The sequence below is a fragment of the Dama dama genome, chromosome X (assembly GCF_033118175.1).
Source record: "Dama dama isolate Ldn47 chromosome X, ASM3311817v1, whole genome shotgun sequence".
Taxonomy (NCBI): domain Eukaryota; kingdom Metazoa; phylum Chordata; class Mammalia; order Artiodactyla; family Cervidae; genus Dama; species Dama dama.
In genome coordinates, this window is record NC_083714.1 from 138036881 (window position 1) to 138064031 (window position 27151).

The 27151-nt window shown below is 35.2% G+C and overlaps 2 protein-coding genes across 4 annotated transcripts in view; one reads left to right on the top strand and one right to left on the bottom strand.

Annotated features, from left to right (window-relative positions):
• LOC133051872 (carbonic anhydrase 5B, mitochondrial) overlaps nucleotides 1-27151 on the bottom strand; it is a 389751-nt gene that overhangs the window by 302252 nt on the left and 60348 nt on the right. The window lies entirely within an intron of this gene.
• Nucleotides 30-26789, top strand: AP1S2 (adaptor related protein complex 1 subunit sigma 2). Of its 3 annotated transcripts, none has more exons than XM_061137762.1 (5): nucleotides 30-126; nucleotides 2256-2434; nucleotides 8302-8410; nucleotides 9036-9173; nucleotides 20971-22387. In XM_061137762.1, the coding sequence occupies exons 2-5, from the start codon at nucleotides 2256-2258 to the stop codon at nucleotides 21004-21006; spliced, it is 462 nt and encodes a 153-aa protein (XP_060993745.1). In that variant the 5' UTR covers nucleotides 30-126; the 3' UTR covers nucleotides 21007-22387. The 3 variants fall into 3 exon arrangements, with proteins under 3 accessions (XP_060993745.1, XP_060993746.1, XP_060993744.1); XM_061137763.1 differs by lacking the exon at nucleotides 20971-22387 and adding an exon at nucleotides 14810-14962 and having other exon boundaries at nucleotides 31-126; XM_061137761.1 differs by lacking the exon at nucleotides 20971-22387 and adding an exon at nucleotides 25222-26789 and having other exon boundaries at nucleotides 32-126.

Genomic DNA, 27151 nt, shown 5'->3' on the forward strand with positions numbered 1-27151 from the left:
CCTCCCCACAGCAAAACGGCTTCTCTTCCTCAGCTCAGCGACAGGGGCTTCCCCTCAGTCGCCGCCGCCGACGCTGCCGCCGCCGCCGCCGGCCGAGACCCGCCGCACCCGCGGCCCGCGGCCGCCGTAAGTCCCGGGAGGCGAGCGGGGACACCGGGATCGGGGAGTGGGGAGGGAGGGTCGGGCGAGCCCCCCGCCGCCCCACGAGCGCCCGGACGACCCCACCCCGCGCCCGCCCGCCCGGCCCGCCACTGGGGCACCGCGCCCCGAAACTCACTTCTCTTTGCGTCCGCGCCCCTCTCCACGCGGCGCCGCGTCCCGGGCTGCTGGGGCCAGTTTCGGACGCTGCAGCGGGTCCGCGGCACCTGTGGTTTGGGAATCGCCTCAAGTTTTGCGGGGCATTTGCGGGCGGGGTCGGCGGCCGGGGGCGGCGGAGACGGAGGACTCTTGGCGCCCCCTGCGCGGCGGCGGTTGCCATTGTCTTCCCCGCTCCTTGCCTGTCACCTCACCCGGGCTCGATCGGTCAGTGATGGAGTGCGGCCCCGTGGGGCGGCGGGCAGGCAACGGCCACTGGCCCCGAGCCCGCTCCGCGGCCGAGCCCATTGTTTTTAATTCCAATCTCCGGTAATTGAGGCGCCTTGTGATTTGAAGCAAAATCGGAGCGTTGGTTTTTAACTAGAGGGAAGGAATACTTATGCCTTGCGACCAGGCATCATCCCATGTTAACATATAATTTATTTTAAAGAGCATAAATTATTTATTCGTCATATAAAGTGATGGTGGGGAGAGATGGAGGACCTTGCTATAGACTCCCTTGAGTCCTTGAGTTTCAAAAGCAAATCCCCAGTACTGGTCTCCAAGATCCTGGAATACGGGTCTATTCTTTTCCAAGTTCTGCTAACGGGTTTGCGTGAAACATTGTCCAGTTGATGCGTTACTTGCTATCCCCTTCTAATGCCACTGTCTTAACAGGACTTCTGTGTGAGGCACTTTGACATCACCAGTATTGTTCGTTTATTTCGTGTCAGTGATGCGTTTTAAGTGTGGTGTTAACAGCTAGTTTTAACTTTATTAAAGTTAAATTGTCGCATCGTAAATTTCTAAATACCTTATTGATGCCCGTTTGGATTATTATAAAAGGCTGCAATGATTTCTTGGCGAAATTTAGCGCCCATTTTATTCAGATGGATGGTGTAAATTCCCCCACCCCATGTTCAAATTCAGGATGGTGTGGGTAATACCAAGAGTCAGGCTGAATCCTACTTGCAGAAACTAGTACTGAAACTTGGAATAGTTAAAAGAAAAGAAAAAATCTGAATTCTACCTTTAAATTACCTTTGTAGAAACAATGCTTTCTGTTTGCATTTGGGGAGACCGATTGAATTTCAAGGTTTCCTTAAAAATTAAAACATGTAGACTAATCATCATTTGCAGATTCTAAATAAATGTATACAAAATAGTTTGTGTGAAATTCACTAGAATTCAGCATCCACTCCATCTGTAGATCCTATGTTTTTAAATCGTTTTAAATTAAGTATTTTGTATAATGTCTGAATGTTTGTAGCTCTTAGCTTGGCTTTTTAAAGGTTTATATTCTCTTTGGTAAAGTTATATTAACTCACTTTATTGTGTGTATGTTTATGTTGGAATTTTTTAAATGAGATGTGAATTTTTAAAATCAGGCTTTTATTAAGAAAAATGTGTGTTTATGGGATTTTTTTGGTTTATATTTTAGTTCTTTTGTTTTGCTTAAAATACGTAAACATAAACTGAAGACAGCATTCCAAGTTATAGCAGTCTGTCTACAAGTAATTCAGTTTGGCACTAGAACAGCTTGTTCTGTGTAGGATGAAAAATAGTAGGACTGTTTATTTCAAATGCATCTAAACCAGTTGATGTCAACAGTTCTCTTTTGATCCATATACATTCCTATAGCACAGATACACAATAGTTTCTTAAATTGCAAGAATTATCTTTCTTTTTCATCAGAATTTTTACCTCACCTGTTTTTGTCCTCCCCCTCTCCTGCAAACTTAAATGGAACAGGGTAAGGTGGGAGAATTTGCATCTGGTGGAAAGATCTTTCTACAAGAATTTCCTGCTATTTTAGCTAGCATAGAAATATTGATGCCTACTCATCATTTGTTAGCTAAATGCCCCGTTCCTCAAAGCTTCTCTTTGCCACGTGTCATCTTAATCTTAACTTTATTGAATCAAAGTATTGCCTGTAATCTTGGTTCTGTTTATCTTAACAGATGCAGTTTATGTTGCTTTTTAGTCGTCAGGGAAAGCTTCGACTGCAGAAATGGTATGTCCCATTATCAGACAAAGAGAAGAAAAAGATCACAAGAGAACTTGTTCAAACCGTTTTAGCACGGAAACCTAAAATGTGCAGCTTTCTTGAATGGCGAGATCTGAAGATTGTTTACAAAAGGTATCATTTTTATTTATTAGAAAGGTGAAACAGAATCAGATATTAGATCATTTATAATGTGGAAATTGCAGACTTTCGAGAGATGACATTTATAAATAATGATTACTAAAGATATGAATGAAATAGTCTTAAGGTAAAGCTTTGTACTTTTAAGATAACTACTGTTTCGGTGAAATGATAAAATCATGGGACTCTTTTCTTTTAATTTCATTTAAAATTATGTAACTAAAGGCATAAATGATACTTCATGCTTAATCATCTTTTTAGGAAAACTGAAAGAATTCATTTCTTTGCAGGGGAAAATAAAATCAGTATTTTAAATTGTGTGAGTAATTCTCTGAATTTAGATAAGCATTTACCTCCCCCTCCCTTCTCCCCACAAATCTGTAATGACTGGTATTTGACATGCCTTTTAATCTGACTTTCAGGATCTCTTACTCATGTATAAACTCCTTGGATACGTACACCATTTTAGTCATAGATGTTTAAAAATCGGATATATACAGGATTTGTTCGTTACTGCTTATTAATTTGAAGTACACTTGTTGCTGTGGTGGAGGTGTGATTAGATCTGGTAGATAGATAATTTTGCCCAGAACAGATTTTTAAAATTTTGATGTTGTAAAATGACTCATAGATAGGCTTTGAACACTAAGCTTTTAAATGATGCTATACATCTTTCTTAATATCTGAAACTTTTTGATACCTTAAACTTCTCAAGATTGTTCTAATCGGATTAAAAGAAATATAACTACTTTGTTTCTTCACTATTTCTGTTCCCTTACAAATAACTTACCGAATTTAAGATAAAAATGTTCATGTATATAAAAATTCTCTTCTGTGGGGGATATGAGGGAACTAACTATGGATTGCAAGGAGGGTCAGAGAAGTCTGGGTTTTATCTCAGTTTTCATTTATTCCACTCTACTATGGATGGGGTTGTGGGCAAGATGGCAGAGAAAGACATGAAGATTAGAGAACATCTAGAATTTTTAAAATAACATGGACGACTTTATAGTTTTTAAAATACCATAGACTCCTCTTTACAATAGAATGAATTTAGTCATCTTTGGGTGATTTTGGAACTAGTGTTTGGTGTAGTATTTGTTGAGAAAAATCATAAAAATACCATTTTAGAGGTGGAAGATGTTTTAGAGTAATCTAGTCAAGTGATTTTTTTTTTTTTAAAGAAACTTTTTGCCCCAGGGATAAAACCTTAAATGAAACAAGTGGAAGTGGAGGTGCTTGTGTGACTGTATCTCTACTCACTTGGCTTCCACCCTCTGTGTAGGGCTCCTGAGTTTGAAAACCAATACTGTTGGTCAAAACTGAGTTTTATTTTAAAAAATGAGAATTTGGGAGAAGTGACTGTCCAGGGTCAGTTGCTTATGACTGCCATAGGGGCCAGAACTCAAATCTTAAACCTGGAGGCAAGGGTTTTAAGCTGGGATGAGAAGGAAATTTGCATTTCTTTAGGGATCCTGTAGTTGGAAAACGGGTGAGGGGAGGGCTGAGACTGGAACCTGAGGGATCTATTAGGATATGGAGTCCTGAAGGAAGATTTCTGCTGTGGGCTCAGCAGGTGGAAGAGTTGTTCCTGAGGTAAGTTTGGTAAGACTTGGTCATTGCTAGAAGCAGGGAGGGCAGTGAAAGGGGGGGAGGACTGGGGTGATTCCACATTTCTGGTTCAGCTGATGAGGTAAGTGGCGAGGTAGAAAGTTGACTTTGAGGAGCCTGTGTGACTTCCATTTGGAGATGCCTAGTTTTTTCAGGGTGGGCATAGGCATGGACATCTGGGGGAAAATGAGGCATAAAGGGTTAGTTAGATCACCAGCATTTAAGCGGCAGACAGAGGGTAAGTTTTAGGGTCAGTCACCTTAGGAAAGGGAAGAGAGTTCAAAACTAAGGTCACCAGAGCCAAATGTTGCATGAAGGTCAACTAAAGTGAAGAATCTATTAGATTTTACAGTGAGCATTTCACAAAATGCCCTTTGTTGGAACATTTTGTTGGAATAGTAGAGACAGCTCTTGAAAAAATGGGACAAAGTGTGAAGAGGTGGAGACAATAAAAAAGCAGGTGTAGACTGTTGGGGGGGAAGGGGGGAGGGGGAAGCTTTGCTATGAGGGACAGAAGAGGTGATAACCACCCATAGACAGGAGTGGGGAGACAGGGTTAAAAAATGGCATGAGAGACTTAAGCTTATTTCTAGGTAGGGAAAGGAGTCCCCCGTGTGGAGGAGGAAAATACTAGCAAGGGAATCAGTCCAGGGAATCAAGATTCTTGGAGCTGAAGGAGATGGCCTGTCCATCAAGAGGAAAGAAGCACTAGTTGGTACTCTGCATAGCATTCAACCCATCCATCTTGGGACACTGCTTTTTCTGTTATTAAAACCTGTAAAATGTAGTCTCACCTGACTCTGGTATTTACATCAAACTCCTATAAATAAAGATGCACTTTAAAATACCAGCTTTACTAAGACGAAATTCACATACAAAAGTTAGACCCCATTTCATACTAGAAACTTTTCTAGTGCCTTAAGGACATTTTTTTGGTAGATATGAACACTTGATTATTTTTTCCCTAGTCCAGCTGGAAGAGAAGACCTTTTAAGTAAAAGAATTACCACTTAGCTACTGAGAAATTCTGAACTAGCATTTTTTGCTGTTCATATCACCAAGTGATCTTTCTGTTTGCCTTCCTCAAGTTGTCTCATCCACATTCTTTATCCCTGAGCCTTTCTTACAGTTGCCCATCTTGGGGAGGGAGAGGTGAGAGAGTGGAGTAAGGTTAATATAACTGAAAAAATAGACTGAAAATCTGGGGACTTGAGTTCAATTCCTTTGTGCCATTAGTTTTGTGACTTTGAACAGGTCATTTTGCCTTTGTTTCTTCATCTCTAAAATAAATACTCTTGAAGATCCTGTGAAGACAGAAAACACTATGCTTTTTTGATTCCTATTTTGTGCAGCATGTTACAGGATTAAAGTCTGTAAAAAATATACACCTACCAATTACGAGCTTCAGAATTTGTTTAAGAGTACTGTATTGATTTTCTTCACTAACAAAAGAATTTTTAATGACATACCAGTAGAATATTGAGAACAGTTTGGTTACATTCATCCACAGTCAGCTGATATTTAGCTGACTGGGGAGAAGTCATGTGTTATGAATATAAGAATAGGCACTTTCAGATGTTCCCTGAGTGCCAGTAATTAGAGTAAGCCTTAATCTACTCTGCTAAAAATAACCAAACATACCTTCTTTCTTACTAGTCTATTATTAATTTTACTTCAGATTTAGACTTACAAATATGCACTGAGAGAACAAAATGAATTCATTATTGAATTTTTTTAAAATCACTTGGTTCTAAAAATAAGGACTACTCTTCAGGTTCTCTTGGTGATCTTTTACTAAATCAGTGTAACAATTTTTCTTTCCCTCCTCAAAGCAGGTGAAATATTGCTTTGAATATGTTTTAATTTTTACCAGTTGCAGGATTACTTTATTTAATACAGTTTTGGACTATAGTTTTTAATATAAAACTTGGGCTCTGGAGTCAGGTTACTGTTCCTGAGACGGTTACTCAGTTAAGCCCAAGTCTCCTGTAAATGCGAATAATAATGGTATCTCTCTGAAAGTTTTTTTTGTGAGGATTAAAATGGTAAATTATGCCAAGGCTTTAGGTAACATTTAGTGCCTTAGTCACAGTGAGGACTCAATGAATGTTACCTGTTATTATGCTTCTGTTTCTTCCTTAAACTTTTTGGAAAGAGGTGCCTTCTTATGATCCTAATAACTAGATGTTCACCTACAATGAAGAATTCATTTAATTTGACATTAAAGTAATATTTCTGAATGATTCCTACAATCTAGGACCTTTGACTACTGTTTAAATGTTATTTATTTGTAAGTAAAAGGCAGTTCTGTGGTTAAGGAGCAAGAGTGGTATAAGCATTAGATTGCTTAACAGTAGCATTGGAGAAATCTTGAAATTAAAAAGTAAAAGAAATTTTACCCGACATTGCCTACTAGTGAATTGTTTCTAGTGGAATTTATTTAGCACTGTGTTCATATCAGCCAGTAGTGTCTGTTTTTTATTTACCATTTTTAATGTCTTTCCCTTTAATCTTTAGTTTTATTAATTCAGAGAATCTTATGTGTCATTTGTATCAGTTTTCCAGATTTACAATTCTATTTCAGCAGCATGGGTTGAGGAGGATGGAAGGTTGGGTTGGAATATCTCGTTGCCTTTTAAAGCAATAAACAGAATAGTGCTGGGAAAGAGAGGGAGCACTTTGTTAGTAAAGTTGGAGGTGGTGCATGTTATGCCCTTTATGATAATAAATGAATGTGCTTGAATGCCTTCCTGAAGACTGCAGGAGACTGACCATTTAAAATAACGTCGTGAATGTAGAAATCAGATAGAATGGACATGGCAACTAGTGTACCTGTGTGACAGGGGAGTCACTATGGTAGGTGGGAAAAGGCCTGGAGTTAAGGTCTCAAGATCAGATTTCTGGTCCCAGTACAACCACTTGGCAGGCCTTGTACTTTGGGGCCTCTTTTTTCTTCTGTAACCAAGGATGATGGTGTTTACTGTTGAAAAGCTCAAATAAGATGAAACGTTTTTTGATAATATTGAAATTAATAGTGTTATGAAAATACTAGTTATTCTCAGACTGAAGAGCAGAAATTCATTGGATTTCAAAACTGAGGTTGTGTGTGTGTGTTTGTGCATTATTTTACATTAATGCTATGAGCAGTGATTACCCATTGTGTTTCCTAAAAATTGCTTAAATGCGCCTCAGTGAAAATTATAATGGTACCTGAGACTTATTTGGAATGTCTTAGGTTTTCATTTTGTTCCTTTTCAAAAGCTTCAAACACATTTAAACCATTTGAAAATACTTTTAATCCTCCTTAAAGGACTTGGTTAGGTCATCCTTTGTTATGCCTCAAGGTTTTGTGTTAATAAGTTTTGGCTTCCTTAGGTCAAGTATAACCTAGTCCCATGTACTAGAATTCTTATTTGGAGAATATGAGTTTTCCAACCTTATTCCTTCTTCAAGGGTAAATAGCCTGAACTTCAACAAGGAAAACTTGGAAAATTTGAGGACCTGTCTTAGTTTTCCCTGTTCTCTTTCTCTAATTTCTGTGATTACTTGCAACTTGTTTTTTTTCTGAAGGCTTATTTTCCACAATCCTATATACCTCCTTTAAAAATAATTCTATGCTGTCAGGAGTCAAGATAGTAGTTACCTTTGGGGATGGGAGGCTGTGACTTGGAGAGGATAGAAGAGGGGCTTCAGAGGTTCAGTAATAATTCTGTTTGTGGTCCAAGTGCTGGTACCACAGGTAGGTTCACGTTGAAAACTCATCAAGCTGTACATTTATGACTTGAGATCTTCTCTGTGTGTATATTACGTTTTAGTAAAACATTCCAGAACATTGACTTCATGTTGACAGTATCTTCAATAAATCCTTCAGTTGGAGAGTTTATTTTCTTCCCTGTTTACTCGTGGTTTGAAATAGTCACACAGTGTATTTTGTTTTAAGTAAACTTCAGAACAACGCGTGTCAGCTATGTTTTAGAATATTCCTACAAAAGGAGCCTGAATGAAGGAAGAGCAAAATAAGTAACTATTTCTAGATAGTGTGATTTTTTTTTTTTTTGCTTTCCTGTACTTTTCAGAATTTCTTTTTTGTACATTTATTATTTTATAGTCTAGGAGAAAAACAACTTGCTGTTGTAAAGAGGAAATAAATTGTATAGGCACAAGGTCTTTCACAATAGGATATGAAAGTGTATTTTAGAAAATACATGATTATAGGGTAAATTTTTTTCTGCATCTGTTTTTTGTTGCAGATATGCCAGTCTGTATTTTTGCTGTGCTATTGAGGACCAGGACAATGAACTAATTACCCTGGAAATAATTCATCGTTACGTGGAATTACTTGACAAGTATTTTGGCAGTGTGAGTAGTATTTTGTTTTAGGAAATTGAACTTGATAATATATATTTTTTAACCTTTTCTGTAACAAGTTTATTATTTGTCTTGAGAATTCTATTTGACAGTAACCTCAAGAGAGAGAAGGAATGACTATTTTTTGTCAGTGCAAGTCAGAATTGCCTAGTCAGTTAACTGCCAGAATTGCTTGACCCAACAGACCTACTCATTTAATTATGCTGGTGAGAATGAGGTTTAAAATAGTGAAATAGAAGGGAGTCCAGCTGTAAAGATTAATATACTGGAAGTACTTAGTATAGAATTTAGATTTGGTTAGCAGTTGTAATCATATTACCCAGAAATATGTAAATATTTCAAAAAACCAGTCTTTATGAGTAGAAAATCATTAATAAGTTGCCCATGTTAGGAGCTTGCAGAGTCTGGTCTTTCTTAGCTTGAAGGCATTGTGTGTTATCAAGTACTTGAGACTTGAAAATTAAGCTGACTAAATCAATGATGCTTAGTTAGCAGGATTGCCATTTTTAGATATAATTAAGATTAATTCACTCCTGTCAGATTTTATTGACTACCTGATAGTAGATAAATATCTTCTGCTTTCTTCAGCTTTTATTTATTTATTTTTGCTTTTCAGGTGTGTGAACTTGATATCATTTTTAATTTTGAGAAGGCTTATTTTATTTTGGATGAGTTTCTTTTGGGAGGAGAAGTTCAGGAAACATCCAAGAAGAATGTCCTTAAAGCAATTGAGCAGGCTGATCTACTGCAGGAGGTAAGCTACTCAGAGTTCTCTTAACTAGACACTAGCATGTTGTGCTCTTGCTAGGGAAGTCTCAGTCATCTTCCCTCATTCTTACAGTTTCAGAAATTACTCTGAAGCATGCTTGGCATGTAGTGTCCATGTGCAGTTTATTGATTGGCATATGTGTCAGTCACATCAACTCAGTTATCTGTGGATGTATTGTTTACTTTGGAGATGGTCTGGAGATGGCCCATTTTTGGACCCAAAACACCGAAGTCCAAACATTTAGAGGGACAGACTTCTTTAAGATGGGAAAAGTAGTAGTAATTTGAGAACTCTGTGTCCATTATTCTGAATTACTTAAGATAACCCTTTATCTCCTTAGTGTCTACAATGAGGAGTTGACTGTGAGATTATGGCATTTTCATTCCAAGTTGGTTCATGTTTTCATCTCATGCCCATTAAGTGCAAATATAGCCAAGCAAATGATAGTGTTTTATTACACTTTTTGTAGAATCCTCTAGTTTCTTGTTAGCAAAACTAACTGAACTTTGCTTTTCTTAAATACAAACCATGTTTTGTCAAACAGCTATGTTCTTGTCTTGCCTTGATATCACAAGAACCATTGATAAAACCCCCTTCCTTTCTAATTTCCACAGTTGTCTTGGGTTAAATGTATATTTGATGCTTCTGTACCTTCAATTTCTGAAGCTAAAAATTCATGGATAAGGCTACCTTTTCTGAAAAACTTAATGATACATTAATTCAGGTACCTAGTTGAATTATGCTTTAGTCATAATTGAAGTTTAATCAAATAGAAAATTTATAGCAAGAGGAGGAATTAGTCAATATTAAAAAATGTTACTTGTTTTCATTACAGTAATTATCTTTTATATTATTATTGAAGGAGGTTTTAAATCAGAGTATATCTTTTTTCTTCATTATAATTTATTAACTGTTGGCCTCATTCGGGCTTCTCACTCAGGAGCTGTCAGTAATCCCTCTGCATCAATCACTGACTTAGGTCAGTTGTGGGGATTGTTTGAAGTTGGGATGACAACATCTATAACATACATAAATCAAACATTAGACAGCGATTTTTTACATTTAATGATACTGAGTTACCAAAACAGGGGTTAAGGTGCCTGCAGAAATGAAGTATTTTGTTGACAGCCCTAATACCATCTGCTGCTCACTAGTGAAATGAACACAGCCCCTTTTCTGTGTGTGTGGTTTACTATGGTTTTTTATTAATTGACTGCATACTTGTCTTTGGGAGTTTTTTTTCTTTAAATGTCAGGTGTGCTGACTACACACTCACATTTTACTGTTATAAAATTGGGTTAAAGTTAGCACCTCCTTATTTTGCTGGTTGCTAACCAGACTTTTCTGAAAATTAGGTCAAAACAAGGGTCATAACGGGAATTTTTCATGTTTGTTTCTTCATTTGATCACTTTTATATTTCATTATTATGGAACTATATTCTGTTGTATCAGATCCTGGTATTTTCTCTAGTTTTTTTATAATTTCCTAATTAATTACATTTGCCTTAAAACATTTCTAAAGTTGTTGAAGTTAAGCTTTTATTTTTAATATGTTTTTTCTGGAGAATAATATTTAGGGCATTGATACCTTCTTGTGTTGGGTTTTTTAAACTTTACTGGGAAATCGCTATAGACTTTACAGTATGACAGATATGCTGAATTTACTTTATAGCATGTATTGAATAATGTACTAGAGGATCAGAAAGTTATTACATGTATGTGTTTGTGAATGTGTGTGTGTGTGTCCCCTACAAAAGTATTTTAATAAGAAGTCTCCTTTTTTGAAGTAGTATTTTTATCTCTCTAAGTGGGAAAAGTAGGAATGGAGAGAGAAGCATGGGCTGTCCATAGTTCCATGCAAAATTCTCCTTACCCTATCTTCACCTAGTTTAAAAAAAAAAAGTTGACTACTGTTAATTACAGTTCCTTGTCTTTAGAAGAGACAAGGCCCTGTTTCTCTTCTGTGACTACCTTTACATTGTTTTGTACATAAACCAAATTGATAACTATATTAAGACATTTTCTATTCAATGCACCAAGTGAACCATTTTTCTTAATTTCCCCATGCAAGCAAGTCTTGAGGAGACAGAAAGTGGCTGGTCCATTCTGAATTTACAGTGATGTTAAGGCCTTAATGAAACCAAGCTAAAGTCTCTATAGGGCAGTTAAGCTTTAGGTTATTCTGTTCAATTTAACAGTTTAACTTGTTTATTCATGTTATTCACCAACAACATATTGTCACAGGAAATCCAGGATGATAAGATGTTTGTTTCCTAAAATAGAGTCATTTATATGTTGATACATGATACAAGTTTACATCTCTGGGCGAGTATTTGAATCTTATATTCACCAAATAGATGATAGAATACGATGAGAAAAAACATTCCAAACTGCTAAAATGATTTGTCTGGACACTGTGTTAACAAAAAGGAACTTCAATGATAGCCAATGCTTATTGAGCACCTAGATGTGAGGCATCCTATGCTAATCGTCAGGATTCCCTGAAAAAGGGTCCTGAGAGCCTTTTAACCAATGGAGAAGTAGAGGCTCAGTGAAGTTCCAGTGACTGGTCCTAGGTAGCAGTTGGCAAAACCAGGATTCTAAACCCAGGTCTGCTAGACTTCAGAACTGTATGAAATCTTAACCACTGTGCTCTGTCTGCCCCAACTCCCATTCATGTATTTTCTTGGTATGTATATTTTAAACATTCTGTTTTGGATACCAAGTTTCAAAGTTCCAAGTACCATTACTGTTTGTCTCAGTAATATAGTAAAGAAATTCCTTATTCTCCTGGAGGTTTTTCTATATTGAACAAAGTAGATTTTATAAGACTGATGCCATCCTTTACTTCTTAGACTGGAAATTTTGTCCAGTTTATCAGTAGTTGGAATTCATTAATCGGATGTATAGATATACATTAGTATTTTTCAAGTCATTTCTTGTTGGGTTTATCAGAATGTCTAGATCTATAGTAGCTTTTTTGGTCTTATAATTTAGGGTATAATATTCACTTAGTTTATGTCATGAAATGATTTTGCTTCCAAAATTGTACATATAGCTGTAAAGACAGTTATCTAAATGCAGTCTTAAATTTGTTGAAGTCCAAATTTATTTTAATTTAGTTTACATATATCATGATTTTTTTTTTTTTTCCTCTTTGGTGTCAGGTCTTTTACTTGAATCAATTGTTCTGAACACCAAAGATGACTGAATTATATTGAAAATATCTGCTGGCTTAAAGATATATGCAAACCACAAAATAATTTTGGTTTTAATCCTTTTTTAATTTGTGAAATAATACATTTCTATCTTTATGAATTTTTATTTTCAGAAATATTTCTTTAAAATGTCTCTTTTACTCAGTTTGTGTAAACGTCATGTAGTTTAGGTAGTCCTTCATTTCATAGGTAAATAGGGTAGACATCAGTGGATACAGTAGATTTTCTATTAGCATTTTACAGTAGTAATGAGAACATAAAATTAATGTGTATTTGAATCATAATTACTAAAATATGACATTGCGATTAAAAAATAAAGATATCTTCCTTATTTTACTTAATTACTTAGTAAAGAAGGATTCAGTTTTAATATTTCTAGACTGAACTCTGTGTTTCTTTCTTTTGGTATTCTAGTGTATGACTCCTTAATTAGATTTGGGGGTAAAGCCCAGAAAAATTGGTCCATTATCCAATTTTTAATGTTTGACCATTGGAATTTAAAACATATTTTCTTAACATGCCACTAATACTTAACTTGATTCTTAAATTATTAAAGTGCAACATGCTGAGATTGCTAAATTGACTTTTTATTTTTTTTGCAATACTTGGAACATTTTCCCCAGCACCAAATACCTATTTTAAGCTAGATTAGATTTTTTTTGGAGGTAGGGCATGGGGGAGTGATACAGTTGGGGTTTGTTTTATAAACATTACATATAATGACAAAGGAAATAATAGAGTGCATATTCTTTGTGAAGTCAGGCACTTACCAGTTTTTCTCTGCTCCTTAATTTTATAGAGCCAGAATGAAGAATGGGGAGGTTTGTCTGAGGATATCTTATGATAAAGAGCAGTCTAAGGCTTTAGTCCCTTTGACCCCCAACTTATTTATTGGTAACTACTAAATTTACCATTTTTGTGGCATGGATAAGACGGGGTGTTATGCAAAAACTGTTGCACGTGAAATGATTTCAAGTCCTTGCTTGATCTGTGAAGATCAAATAGTTAAATACTGGGCATTGGGCTTTAACCCTCAGCGGTAGATGCATGATGGTGTTGATCAGCGCTTTGAGATGTGTCAACCTTTTTTTTTTATACTAACAGCATCATTTTCAAATTTGTGGGGGTTTTCCTTTTGAGCTTTGTTTGCTGTTGGTATTATTTCTCACTAAAGTAATCTGACAAATGAAAAAAAGTGAGGTACCAAAAGCAAGCATAACACTCATGAATTTGCTTCTACTTCAAGGTGGTCCACTTTATAAACAGGTTTATTGGATTTACAGTTGTTAATTTGCCTCATCTAGAAAGTGGTGCTCTATGGAGAATTAGTGCTGCTAAAATTGATTTGTTTCAGTGCTGGGGCTGCATGATATATCTTAGTACTATAGAACATCTTTGTGGAAGTAGTAATTAATAAATCTGTTGGACTGCATAAAAATGGAAAGGTAAGAATCTTAGGTGACAAAGGGATTTCTTTAAACATGGATCTTTTGTAAATTAAAAGTATTTTAAATAAGTAAGTACTTATTGAAGTATTTAATAACATGCCTTTTAATAAGTTTTTTAAATTAAAATCTTGCTAATTAAGAATATTAAGGCATTGGGTAGTTAAACTCAAGAATATCTTACATTGTTTTAAAAAACAGATGCTTTCAAATATATACAGTAATATAACAGCAAAAAGCATTTTGATAAAAATCCTCTTAAGATTGGTTTTAATAAGACAAACTCCTATAATTCCTTTGTAATTACCACTGTTTATATTAAAACCTTTAAGCCTAAACCTTCTTCTTTTCAGTTGGGTTAAAAATTAACAAGGCTATATAGTCCTTTATACTGGCATATTTTAATTTTTTATATGTAAACTTGATTGGGTTCTACTAGAACAGATTCTGGATAAGTGAGGTTTAGTTACATTAATGCTTCAAATGGAAAATACAGAAGGGTAGATACAGAGAAAACAGAAGGTGAAACAAATCTTGCCTTTCACTTTGCATTTAATAAGAAACAATTTGGCCAATGCCCTTGGTCACTGGTTTTCAGGTTGTAATCATTCGCTCTATGTCTTTTGAGCTCTTTTTCCTTTGCTTTTCAGAATTTCAAGAATTTCCTCCTTACTCTTTCATTTTAATTCATTTTGAGCCAACTCTTGCTACTCTGGTCTATTTGTAATAGCAAAAGTTGGAATAACTTAAAATATTCAGTAACTGTAAATCTGATTTTCCGAAGTATTTGACAAGAAGCCACAGTAATACCATACTTTTTTATATCATAATAGTTACATATACATAAACCAAAAAATTTTTTGGTTAAATTATATATACTTGCTCATATTTCTTATTTTACAGTCTCATGTTGTCTGTTCTATTCTTTTTTTTCCAATGCTGATCCTGATCTACTAAGTTGATTGCATGAGCCCTAGGATTGAGACCTGCACAGGGACCTGCAAAGAACATATTCCTAGGTGTTGGTGATGGTTTTGTTAATTTATGTATTTATTTTTTAAAATTAAAGTAAGTTGACATGATTTTAAAAAAGAAAGTACTTTCTGAAAAATTTCAGTGTTTGAGTTCTTTTTTTACGCTCCTGAGCCATTGTTTTTTTTTTTTTTTTCTTTTATTGCTTTTTCTGTTGTCTTTTTTAAAATAAAAATTCCCACTATAGGAAGGTTAACAAATACAAGCAAGGACACTAGAACATGATCTTACCCACCAACCAGAGACAATTAGATTAATTCTGGTTCTCAACTGGAGTTGAGAGTAGGGTAATTGTGCCTCCTCAGGGGACACTGGGCAAAGTCTGGACACGTTTTTGATTGTTACTACTAGCCACTACTAGCCATGAGGTACCACTGGCATCTAGTAGGTGAAGATCAAAGATGCTGTTAAATATCTAACAATGCATAGAACAGCCCTCTCAGAGTAAGAAATTATCCAGCCTCAAGTGTCAATGGTGCCGAGGTCCAGAAACCCTGGTTTAGTTTAACACCATGTAATATATAAAGATTTCATTTACAGATTCCGTTTACATTTATGGACGGCTACATATTTTCGATGTAATTTATAGTGCAGATTACAAATGACTAGCCAAAAATGAATCAAAAGTATAAGGGAAAAAAACCCTAAAAATTGTGAAGAGAGGGATACATGTGCTCAAGAACATGTAAATGGCTATAAAAATCACCTCTGTGATTCACCAAAATTACTTTTACTTGATCAAAAACAACTTTTGATAACCAGAGATAACCCACAGCACTACGGGATGTCACTGTATAATTTCCTCAACAACTAAATCTGTTAACATTTATTAAGGTTATTTAATTTTTGTCTGGAAACAAAATTGAGCATACCCGGCAGGCAGTTAGAACACTTGAACTTGCTGCTGATTTCCCTATCCACCTTAGGGATTTGATAATTCCTAATGAGAGGAATAGTTTAAATGACCAGAATTTACATATATAATATAGACTTACATTGTACGTACCTACTTTTTTGTTGTTTTTCTTTTATGCCCTATTAGCCTTATAGAATTTACTTAGTAAAGATATTTAGAGTTTGAATATTTGAAATTCAGTGATTCCAAGAAATCGTTTATATTTTAAAAACCTTGGTTAAATTTAGGGCATTTCAAGTTATGATCCAAATGGAAGACCAAGACAAATACAATTACCCTAAGATGTACTTAAAACTGTTTATTTACAGTCTAAAGTTGTATTTACTAAGTTAATTATTCTGCTTCTTTATTTTTAATTTTTTGGTTTGTTTCTTGGATTGGCAATTGTTTCCTCCTTATGAGCACTTAAATTTGTATTCCATTTTGGAGGATTAGTTTAGTGGTATCTATTAAGTTAAATGTGTACACTTTTTGCCCCATTAGTTATACTTGAAGGAATTTTATCCAATAGAAATATACAAATGCACTAAGACACATGCTGAACCATTGGAACCTAATCAAATGTCCATCAGTGAGAAATAGGTTAAAATTACAGTACACCATATATGAAACCGTTGCTGCTGCTGCTGCTGCTAAGTCACTTCAGTCATGTCCGACTCTGTGCAACCCCATAGACTGCAACCCACCAGGCTCCCCTGTCCCTGGGATTCTCCAGGCAAGAACACTGGAGTGGGTTGCCATTTCCTTCTCCAATGCATGAAAGTAAAAAGTGAAAGTGAAGTTGCTCAGTCGTGTCTGACTCTTAGCAATCCCATCCATGGACTGCAGCCTACCAGGCTCCTCTGTTCATGGGAGTTTCCAGGCAAGAATACTGGAGTGGGTTGCCATTGCCTTCTAGCTATAAAAAAAATGAGATCAATTTCTAGGTAATGATATGGAAAGATACTCAAGGTTTATCAAGTAAGAAAAGATCTAGGAATAGGACATTAAAAGTATTACCTCTGACAACATTTGAGGTCCCCCCTCCTGTTTTAAAACATGTATTTTAAGTATAATTATTTTTAATTTATAATTTTTTCTTAAATGACGTAATGCTGCTGTGTGAATGGAAGACTAATTTGTGTTACTCCTTTAGGTGAAACTAGAGTAGAATTGGCTAAAAAGAAAGTTTCAGCAGGTTAAGTGAAGCACTGATGTTCTCTTGGTCATTTTAACCATCTGGAGCAACCATATTGCTCTTGCCACATTGCTAACTTTAACGTAAAAAAATCACTCAACTTTCCTAGTGCTTCAAAAGTGCTTGTGAAATAAGACACCATGAGCCCTGTCACCTAAAAGATACCTCATAAAGTGCTTTCATTTTTTCTCTTTTTATTCATTGCTAAAAAGAGATCTTCATGAGTTTGGATACTCGGAGGCCCTTTCGTCTTTAGCTCAAGGAATAGGGTTCCAGAGTTAAGAGTAAGGACTTTGCCACAGTATTCAATAAAAAGTACCACTGTATTCTAGAACATGAAGGACTAAGGATACTACTTTATAGTGCATGGAATAAGTGAAGCCCCTTTAGGAAAAACTGGAGTATAGCAGTAACTTCAAATTATACTTGTTTATATATATATTTTTAGGGCTTCCCTGGTGACTCAGTGGTAAAGAATCCACCTGCTAATGCAGGAGACACGGGTTCAATCCCTGGGTTGGAAAAATACCCTGGAGAAGGAAATGGTACCCCACTCCAGTATTGCCTGGAGAAGCCCATGGACAGAGGAGCCCGGCGGGCTACAGTCCATAGGGTCTCAAAGGGTCGACACAAACCTGCGTGCATATATATATATATAATATGCATATATAATTATATATGCATATTATATATATATTATTAAATGTATGTAATTTTCTCTTTGATTACCTTGCATACCAGAAAGAAAAATCAGGATACTAGGTTTTCCGTTTTGGATCCATACCACTAGTTTATTTAAGCACTTCTTGTCCCAACAAGACTTAAGCCTTTAGATCATTTTACTTTTGAGTCAGCCTAGTATAGTGAATATCTGGGAATTTTTAAGGTAATGGGGTTTGTTTTAGGAACATAGGTGGTTTTGAGAACAGGTGTAACTTAATTCCTCTCTGCTGTGTTTGTTGTCCTACACTTCCCGCTACATCTGGTCCTTTTTGAGGGGATTGAGAAAAAGATTATTCTTAGGATGGAGGAGAGTTGAACGAGCATGTATACTAAGGAAAAGAGCAAATGCAGAGAGCGATGAAAAACAGGAGTAGAATAATGGAAAAAGTATATTGGGAGGGTGAATAGGAATGGAATCAGAAGCATTGGTTTGAGTAAGATGAGTCTTCTCCCTCTGTTTTGAGTTTAATGGGTTTAATGAGTTTAATGGGCCATAGATTTCTTTTTTTCCCTCATGAGTTGGATGAGTTGAGAAACTGTCTAGAGGAGAGCTGCTGGGACTGAGGAGAAAGAAGGGGCTTGAAATGTTGAAGGTTTGGCATAGACTTAATGGGGAAGAAGTCAGTGATTTGCCCAGATTAAAGGCCCATATCAGATTGAAAATAGTAAATATCTAATCTTTATTCCAAAAATAGGTCTCCAAGTAATATGTACTAAGGGCAACTTGTGGTTTATATTTATTTGTGTAATTCACTGGATTAAAAATTTTATTTTCCTTTTGGTCTTTATTCCCACACAGTCTATATCACTGACATTTCAGTGTATTAAACTCAGTTTGCTAGGTCATAGAAGACAGTAGGTCTAGTTCTGCAGAGGACTCTCCCCCTCCCTGATTCTTAATTAATATAATTATTCCATGACTCATAAAATGTTCTGGTGGTGTGAAGGCCCAGAATACTGGAGTTATATTTAATCCACTATAATGTTTTCCTTGTATATAAGAGAAAAAATAAATTATGGGCATATCTATCATTTAACTAAAAATCAACCTTAAATGGTCATTAAGGCATTTATTTATAGCATAACCTTTTCTGCTTCTGTCAGTTTAAAAGGGGAAAGTATTTGAAACATGTTATAACAACTCAAAAGTGTTGAAAGAATACATTTGTTTTTGTGGATTTTAGAGTTTTTTGATGTTTTTCAGGTGAGGATTTCTGCCTTTGAAGAGTATTCTTCACAATTAATTGGATGCTAATTTCTTGTTTAAGTACAGTAATATAAAAAAAAAGTACAGTAATATGAATCATTGCTATAAAGAATAATTTGGCTTTATCAACTCTTCTTTCCTGGTAGTGGTTTAGTTTAGTTGTTCAGTTGTGTCCAACTCTTTGTGACCTCATGGACAGCAGTTCTTTCCTAAAGGGTAGTAAAAGGTCTGTTAGAAATGCCCCAGGCAGGCACAGTTGAGAATTGCTCCTATAGAATTGTTCCTTTTCTTTCATGGTTGTCTCCTCTGGTGAGGAACGGCTGTGTACTTGACCCTGTTTGGGAAACTACCTTTTTGTTTTCTTTTTTTTCTCCTTTACTAAATTTTTCTTTTAATTGTTGGTTTTCACATGGTGTGATATAAAATTAAGAGACAAAAAGATGAAAAGCTATAATATAAAGGCTCAAATATTGGTATTATTTAGGTGAAAATTTATTTGATAGACTTAAATTTTTCTTGTTCTCTCACCAGAAAACAGAGAATATGTTTTACAGCAAGAGTTTGGGTGTAAGAAAAAACATACTAGAATATGTGCTGGAGTACTGACATGCATCAAAATGTAATAGGATATATAAATTCAGTTTGTAATGACAATCTTGTCAAGTTTGTTACTTACACTTTAGCATTACGTGAAAAGTTTTACATTAAATCCTAAGAGATAGTCCCACCTATTTAACTGATGATACTTTCATAGGAAATTTTGCTCTGATAATGATTCATCATTGGGGCTTATAATTTATTGTTTTACACAGAGAATATTGAAATAGGTTCAGAGTTCATTGACCAAAAAAGTATTAATACCATTGACACAGAAATAGAATTCCCTCATGAAAATGAAGCACTTGGGGGTTCAATTTATTATTGTTATTATTTTAGCTTTCTGCTTTATTTCACAATGTTCTGAGTGGGAGAAAAAAAGCAATTATATCTTAAAACTGTTTAGGGATTATCTGAAGATTAAAATTTTACTGGCTTTTTTCTTCAAATACTTTTGTATTTAATGGTTATTATATAAGGTATCTGTTACATATTTTATTGGAACAGTTTATATTGACTTTGTAGCGTAACAGTTCAAAGTGCCAAGTTGAATAAATAGTAAATTGAAGATATCTTAAAAGCAGTCAAGCAATTTTAAACTTTTTTGTCACAAGCCTTTTGGCTCAGGGTATAATTGCTTTGAGAGTCTGATGATCCATGGGCCTCCTTTTCAGGAAAAACTGTATCTAATTTTGCCCCTAGTTTGAGGGAGTTTGGAGTCCCTAGATATTCATCTCTTCTGTGCGCTCTAGGGTCAGTTTAAAACCACTTCAGGTTACCTTGTTGATGTGAAAAACATCCTTTTAGATACATTTAGAGGCATAGACATTTAACAAATCTGTTTGGTGAATTCTTTAAAATCTGTATTCAGGATTATTTTAAAAGTAATACCCTTAGTCACAAAGGCATAGTCTTTGGAATTTTCTTTTTTTTCTTGGTAAGCTAAGCGAATGATTAAAAACCTCTATTGCTACTAAATGGGTAACTACTTTTCCACTCTTTTCTTGGGAAAGATTTTCCTTTAGAATCTGTAAAAGTTCATGGTCATTCTAGAATGTAATGATTTTCATTAAGGGATTAAATTCCTTTGCTTCATGTGGTAAAATCCTGATGAACCTGAACACTGGTGGGAGGGAGTATTCTAACTGGATTTTGAGTTAACTCAGTATTGACCAGATGACTTATACTGAAAAATCTTTTCAGTATATTTTTAGTAAATACAGTGCTTTTGGATTTTGTGGGACATAGGTCATCATTTTGGTTATCATTATATACAGTAAAGTTATAAAAGATGAATATGAATTCCTGGGCATTGTTTAGAAGTTAAATATTCATCCATGAACCAAAATTCTAAAAACAAATTCTAAGTTTAAGTTTTCTTTGCTGTGTGCTAAACATTCTAGAAATCTTATTGTGTCTGTGTCAGTTTGTATACTGTGTGTAAGAATATATGCATTTCTTTTGTAGCCACGTCATGAATATTTTAATGTCCCTGTGTACTAAATGACCACTCATCGTGTATGCAGAATTTCACAGAGGAAATAGAGAGCTGATATGCTTATGAAAGAAAATATCCTCAGCTTGGTGACTGATTACCTTGTGTAATAATAGAACATTTTAGAACCGTTACCTTTGTAATAATTTTCCTGTTCTCATCCTTTTTTCTGTTTTATTTTCATTCTGTGTGTGATCTTGATACAGCTTTTCCTGCTTGCAACTGGTTTAATTTCTTCTTGAAAAATATGATCTATGATCATTTTGAGTGATGTTTCATTTCAGACACCTACATGTCATCATTTGTGAACCATCTGTGATTAATCTTGTAAGAGAATACCTAGCAATCATTAAATATTTACCAAAGAAAATAGAGCTGAAATGCTAGGTCACAATTAGCAGTGCCACAATGTAGCATGGTTTGATCTTCAAATGTTGGCGGGATGGGACTATATTTAGGGTAATTATAGTATATATGAGGAAACATTTTTAATGTATCACATAAAAGTGTATTTGGCAATAATACAAGAAAGTAAAATCTGCACTAATATAATATTTAAGGTAAAACATTCACGATTTCTAAAAAATTTGTAATGCCACATTTATTGACTCATATTTGTGCTATACAATATCAAACAATCCTTCTAAGAACTATCAGAAAGCTATGTCAGAAAAGTCTCTTCTGCAATATCTATTGTTTAAAAGTAATCCTTTCAAAGTATTAATATAGGGTTTATTTTATATAGTTAATATTCTAATATTGTTTAAATACTATAATATTTTACTAGTTATATATTCAAGTCTGCATTTAGATACTTAATGATTTGTTAAATATGGTTTTATATTTCTGATATTAAAACCTTTAATATTGATCATTGTGTTTTAATAAAACATGCAGTGTATATTATTATAAAGAGGAAATTACCAAATAATTCATTGTTAATATTTAGAGAGTTTAAAGCGCAAGTTAAGTAAGCTATCATTAAACAAGTTCAAAAGATGCTCAGAGTGGTTTACCACTGAAAGAAGACCTGTGAAAATGTGTATTAGTCAGGGATGCAGATCAGTTGTTTCCATTCTTCCATTCTTGCTATACTACATGACATTTGAAGCACCTGGATGGGCTATCAAATGAGAAATTAGCATTATACATTGATAGCATTGGGAAACATTGGTCTTTCATTTCCATTTTTTTCCTCCCTGCAACATGGTATTCATCTGGTTTTAATGCTGCATAAATATGCATTGTCTCATGCCTGTTTGCTTTGGATGCTGTATGCCCAGCTGTAACAAGATGTTGCTTTTGTTATTTGTATACAGCTGCTTGCTTTAAACTAGTAGATTCTGAAATAGCTTTCCTTGCATGTCTAAAATAAAAATATTGCATGTACTTTGTCTCACGTGAATGACTTTTTTCTTCTCCATCCTTTTGACAAGTAATATATTTCATATTTTAATTTTTCAGGTAATTTTTTAAAATTATGGTTTAAATGTAGCAAAATTTACTAGTTTAACCATTTTTAAGTGTACAGTTTAGTAGGTTCAGTATATTCACATTGTTGCACAACAGATCTCTAGTTTTTCATCTTGCAAAACTGAAACTGTATCCATTAGAAACACCTATTCCCCATTTCCCCTCATCTCAGCTATTGGTAACCACCTTTCTACTTTGTTTCTATGAATTTGACTAATTTACATAATAGTTTTTTCTAGATGGTTTTGAGTACAATTTCGGTGTGAACATGTGGAAATTAATTTTATACTACAATTGATTAAAGAACTAACTTACTATTTGTATAAGTCTCAGTGGAAGAAAATGTATATAAATGATTCTTTGAAATTAGGCCTTTTAGAAAAGACAGATATTTTTAAATAATGCATATTTGAGAAGCAATGTGGTTCTCTTCAAGAAATGCTATCTATATAAGATTGCAGCCAGTGAGCACATAAGGGGAAATCTAACCAGCTTCAACGAGTAGGATGAGGGGGCACATTTACACGGATAAGCTAAGAATCTTAACTCTATAGAATTCAATGTAGGCACCCTGTAATACATTAAAGGTTGTATGACATCTTAAAAAATTACTTAACATTAAGAGAAAATGATTATTTTAAAAGCTCCCCCCTTATTTAATATGTGATTCATGAAAACTCTGAGACCATACAAATAGAACAGTATAAGAAACCCTTATGTACACATCACTCATCTCCAACAACCATCAACAACTCAATGTTGTTTCATAAATCACCACCCTACCATGCCTTTTTTGCCTGAGTATTTTACAGCAAGCCCTAGACAGCCTATCATTTCATCTTATATACTTCAGTATGCATCTCTAAGAGATAAGCACAGCCCCCCAAATTAACAGTAATTCCTAAAATCTTATTCTTGATTGTTTTTTTCCTAATTGTCTGGAAAATGCATTTTTATAATCAGTTTGTTAGAGCCAGATTCCAAACAAGTCTCACATTGTATCTGATCTCTTTAAGCCTCTGTTAATCTTTAATAACTCTGCTTTTACCCTCCCTTGCCTTTTTTTTTTTTTTGGTTAAACTGAGTCTCCTAAGTCTCCTATATGGTGGAATTTCCTCCATTCTGTATTTGGCAGATTATAATGGTGATGTTTAACTTGTTTTCTTATCCTCCATATATATTTAGATCTGTAGCCTGGTTAGGTTGAGGTTCAATTCAGAGGTGGGGAGGGGGGGCAAGAATACTTCATAAAAAATAGCCTTTTTTCACCAAAGCGACTTTTACCCATTTTTCCTTAATGCACAAACATACTAAAAGGTCATTATATGAACTTTGTATATAGAGTTGGTTTATAGTAAGGCTAAATACCTTTATTTAGATTTCAGTTGTGTCATGTATCAGCTAACATATTTTGAGCACTTTCTGTGAATCAGGCACTAAGCCTTCTCTCTCTCAATCTCTACAAATGAAGGTAAGTGCTATGATCGTTGTTTTCCAAATAAGGAAACAGACCAGAGAGTTTAAATAATTAATTTGAGATTATTCCATGTAGTGCTTTACATACAATTAAATCTAATGTATGGATTTATGGTTTAATTAATTTTTCTTCTCCTTGTTTTGTGCTGTACCACAATTAGGATGCAAAAGTAAGTCATTTGGGTACAAAAAATTGTTTTCCTCTGTTAAAATCTAGTATGCTTTTTAATTACAAACTTGTTGCTACTAATATCTGAAATTTGACCTAGTTGGTCCTTTTATTTTGTGCTGTACAAAACTGGACACTTTGGAAAATTTTTAATTGTTTTTATAGTATGCTTGCTTTGGGTAGTCTTCCTTTGGCATTTACAGATGAGTATTGGTTGTTACATAGAACAAAAGGCACTTCTGTCTCAGGTTTCAGAGCGTCCTTTCTGTATGTTGCTTCCATTGAAGCCATTGGTTGCTCTGGGGAGGTCTGGAAGGTAAATTTCTGCAGAAAGGAATAAATACGTGTGACTCAAAAAAACAGCAAGGAAAATAAAAATATGTGAAGAATGGGGAGAACTCAGGGGGTTTCCCTGGTCTTTATTTAGGGGAGGTTTTGAATTTTTACAGTAAGACAATTTACCTTTTCTGTAGAAAGTGCAAGTGGCTCAGTTGTGTCTGACTCTTTGTGACCCCATGGACAGTACATATATAGTCCATGGAATTCTCCAGGCCAGAATACTGGAGTGGATAGCCTTTCCCTTCTCCAGGGGATCTTCCCAACCCAGGGATCGAACCTAGGTCTCCCGCATTACAGGTGGATTCTTTACCAGCTGAGCCACCAGGGAAGCCCAGGAATACTCGAGTGGGTAGCCTATCCCTTTTCCAGCAGATCTTCCTGACCCAGGAATTGAACCAGGGTCTCCTGCATTGCAGGCGGATTCTTACTAACTGAGCTATCAGGGAAGCCTTTCTGTAGAAAGGTCGATATCAATAATTTCCTTAAATGCCAGTGGGTTTGACAGCTTTTTGTATTACAGCAATGGAGCACAGCACAATTGGTAGGTAATCAGTAGGTATTTAATGCATGCTGAAAAAATCTTCCTGTGGTCTCTGGTGTTTGGGACACAAGTTGCTAAATAAGCACTGGCTCTCCATGGAAGTGCCCAGACTGTTGAACTGCTTGTGTTCAGCTTCTCTGAAAGTTGCATGCGCTTCCGTGTCAATTTCACATTCTCAAGCCTCCCCAGATCTGCTTACCAGAGTCTCACATTTTCCCTCCACAGGAAGCTGAAACCCCACGTAGTGTTCTTGAAGAAATTGGACTGACATAACTCTCCTCCCCTGTTGATGACTTCCTGTGGCATTTCACACACTGTAGATGGTCACTGCCTTCATGTCCATGTTAGCTAATGGTGTAAGATGATGTCTTGTCAGTATTACTATTCTGCTAAGCTGCTTCATTCAGGCCTACACAATTTCTTTTTATAAGGGAACTTTGGTTAATCAAGTGATAACAAGGGACTTAAATATGAATTAGAATGAATGCAGAAAAAAAAAGTTACTTTTTCTGGCTATTTTGAAGTTTATAGGTCTGTTTCTCTTGAATAGGTTATTATCATTACTTTTGATTATGTGTATCTATGAGTATGACACAATTAGGCAATATACATTTATTATTCTCTTTGGCAAAAAAATCATGTGAAAGAAACCTGGTTTTATGAAACCAAAGACTACTGCATTTCAGTATATATGCGAATAAAGGGATTGACATGTCACATATCAAATGAATGAAAATTTCACTGTATGTTGAAACTTAAATTATACCAAAGACCCTTATTAGAAAGTAAACACCTTAAAACAAAGGGAATACACAAAAAACTAATGGAATGCTGTTTTACACTAAAAATTATTTCATAAGCATTCCAAACCTGGGACGAGGAACAGAGATCAGCTGTTTCATAATAGTAAACATGCTATTTTTAAGGCCAAGCAACATTTGACTCCTGACATAAATTTTTTTGTGGTCATAATCATTTAGTCACTTAGTTGGATTGTTTTTGATGTCTCCCAAATAAAATGAAAATGTTGACTTACCAGGGATTCTTAATAACAGTATCTTATAGAAAATGTGTTGCTTTTTTCACAAAGTGTTGCAGAAGTCATTGTTTAAAGCACGAATATTCCTTCTGGGGTGCTTGTTACAGCCAAGTTTATTGTACTCCCCTATTGCTTCCCTCCACTTAGAAGTACAGCAAACTTTAGGGCAGCTTCCTTCCCTTCCATGGCACTGCCTAGTTATTGGAAGTCCTAAATATAAAAACAGACACCACCTCTCATGAAAGTGTGAGTTGAATGAAGTAAAATGGCATTAGTGGGCGCTATATTTTTTAAGGATATAGTTGTTTCAATGTCACTTTTATACATACTTCTACATATATAAGCGTCTTCACAGTTTACACTTTTCATTTGTATCTGCTGGGCTGGATTAAGCTTTGTTGTGATTGTGACCAATATTCAGGCCACGTGAGCACTGTCTTACCATATTGCCAATTAGTTGTAATAAATGTTCAACGTACACAACTGTAGTGTGTTTTTATCTTTTTCCAAAAGTCTGTCAAACTATGAAGAGCTGCTAAAGGAAGAATTTTTTCAAAAAATTTTCAAGTAAGTTGTTGAAAATTCACCTCCGTTTGAATGGGGTGGTGGTTAAAAGCACACACAAGATAAATGGTGGAAGATTTAAGGAGTCTTCATGTACTTCAAGTCCATTAAAAAATAATGTGGAGTCCATGCTACTGAGAGCTTATCTACACACTTATTTTCGATCAATAAATGCCGCTTTTAAAACCTTGATGCAGTTGATTTTTCTCTTTCTGAATGAGCAATTCAAATCACCCCAGGTAATCAAAGGTGTCCTAACTCAACTGGAGTCCACCTACAAGCTGGAGGTACTAGCACACTTGCTGAGATGGATGGGTATAAACAAATTACTGCATAGTATAAGTACCAAAGCAAACCTTTGATTATCTTGATAGTTAATGGGCTGCCTATTCACTACAGATAGGAAATGTTACATAAAAATAATGTGGAGTTTTTTTTAAAGTATACTCTAATTTCTGGAATAAAATATCTTTATAGGAAAATAATCAAAAGGATATTTAAGGAGGAGGAAACTACCATATCAAACGAAGTTGCTAGTCTGCTAAAAATAAA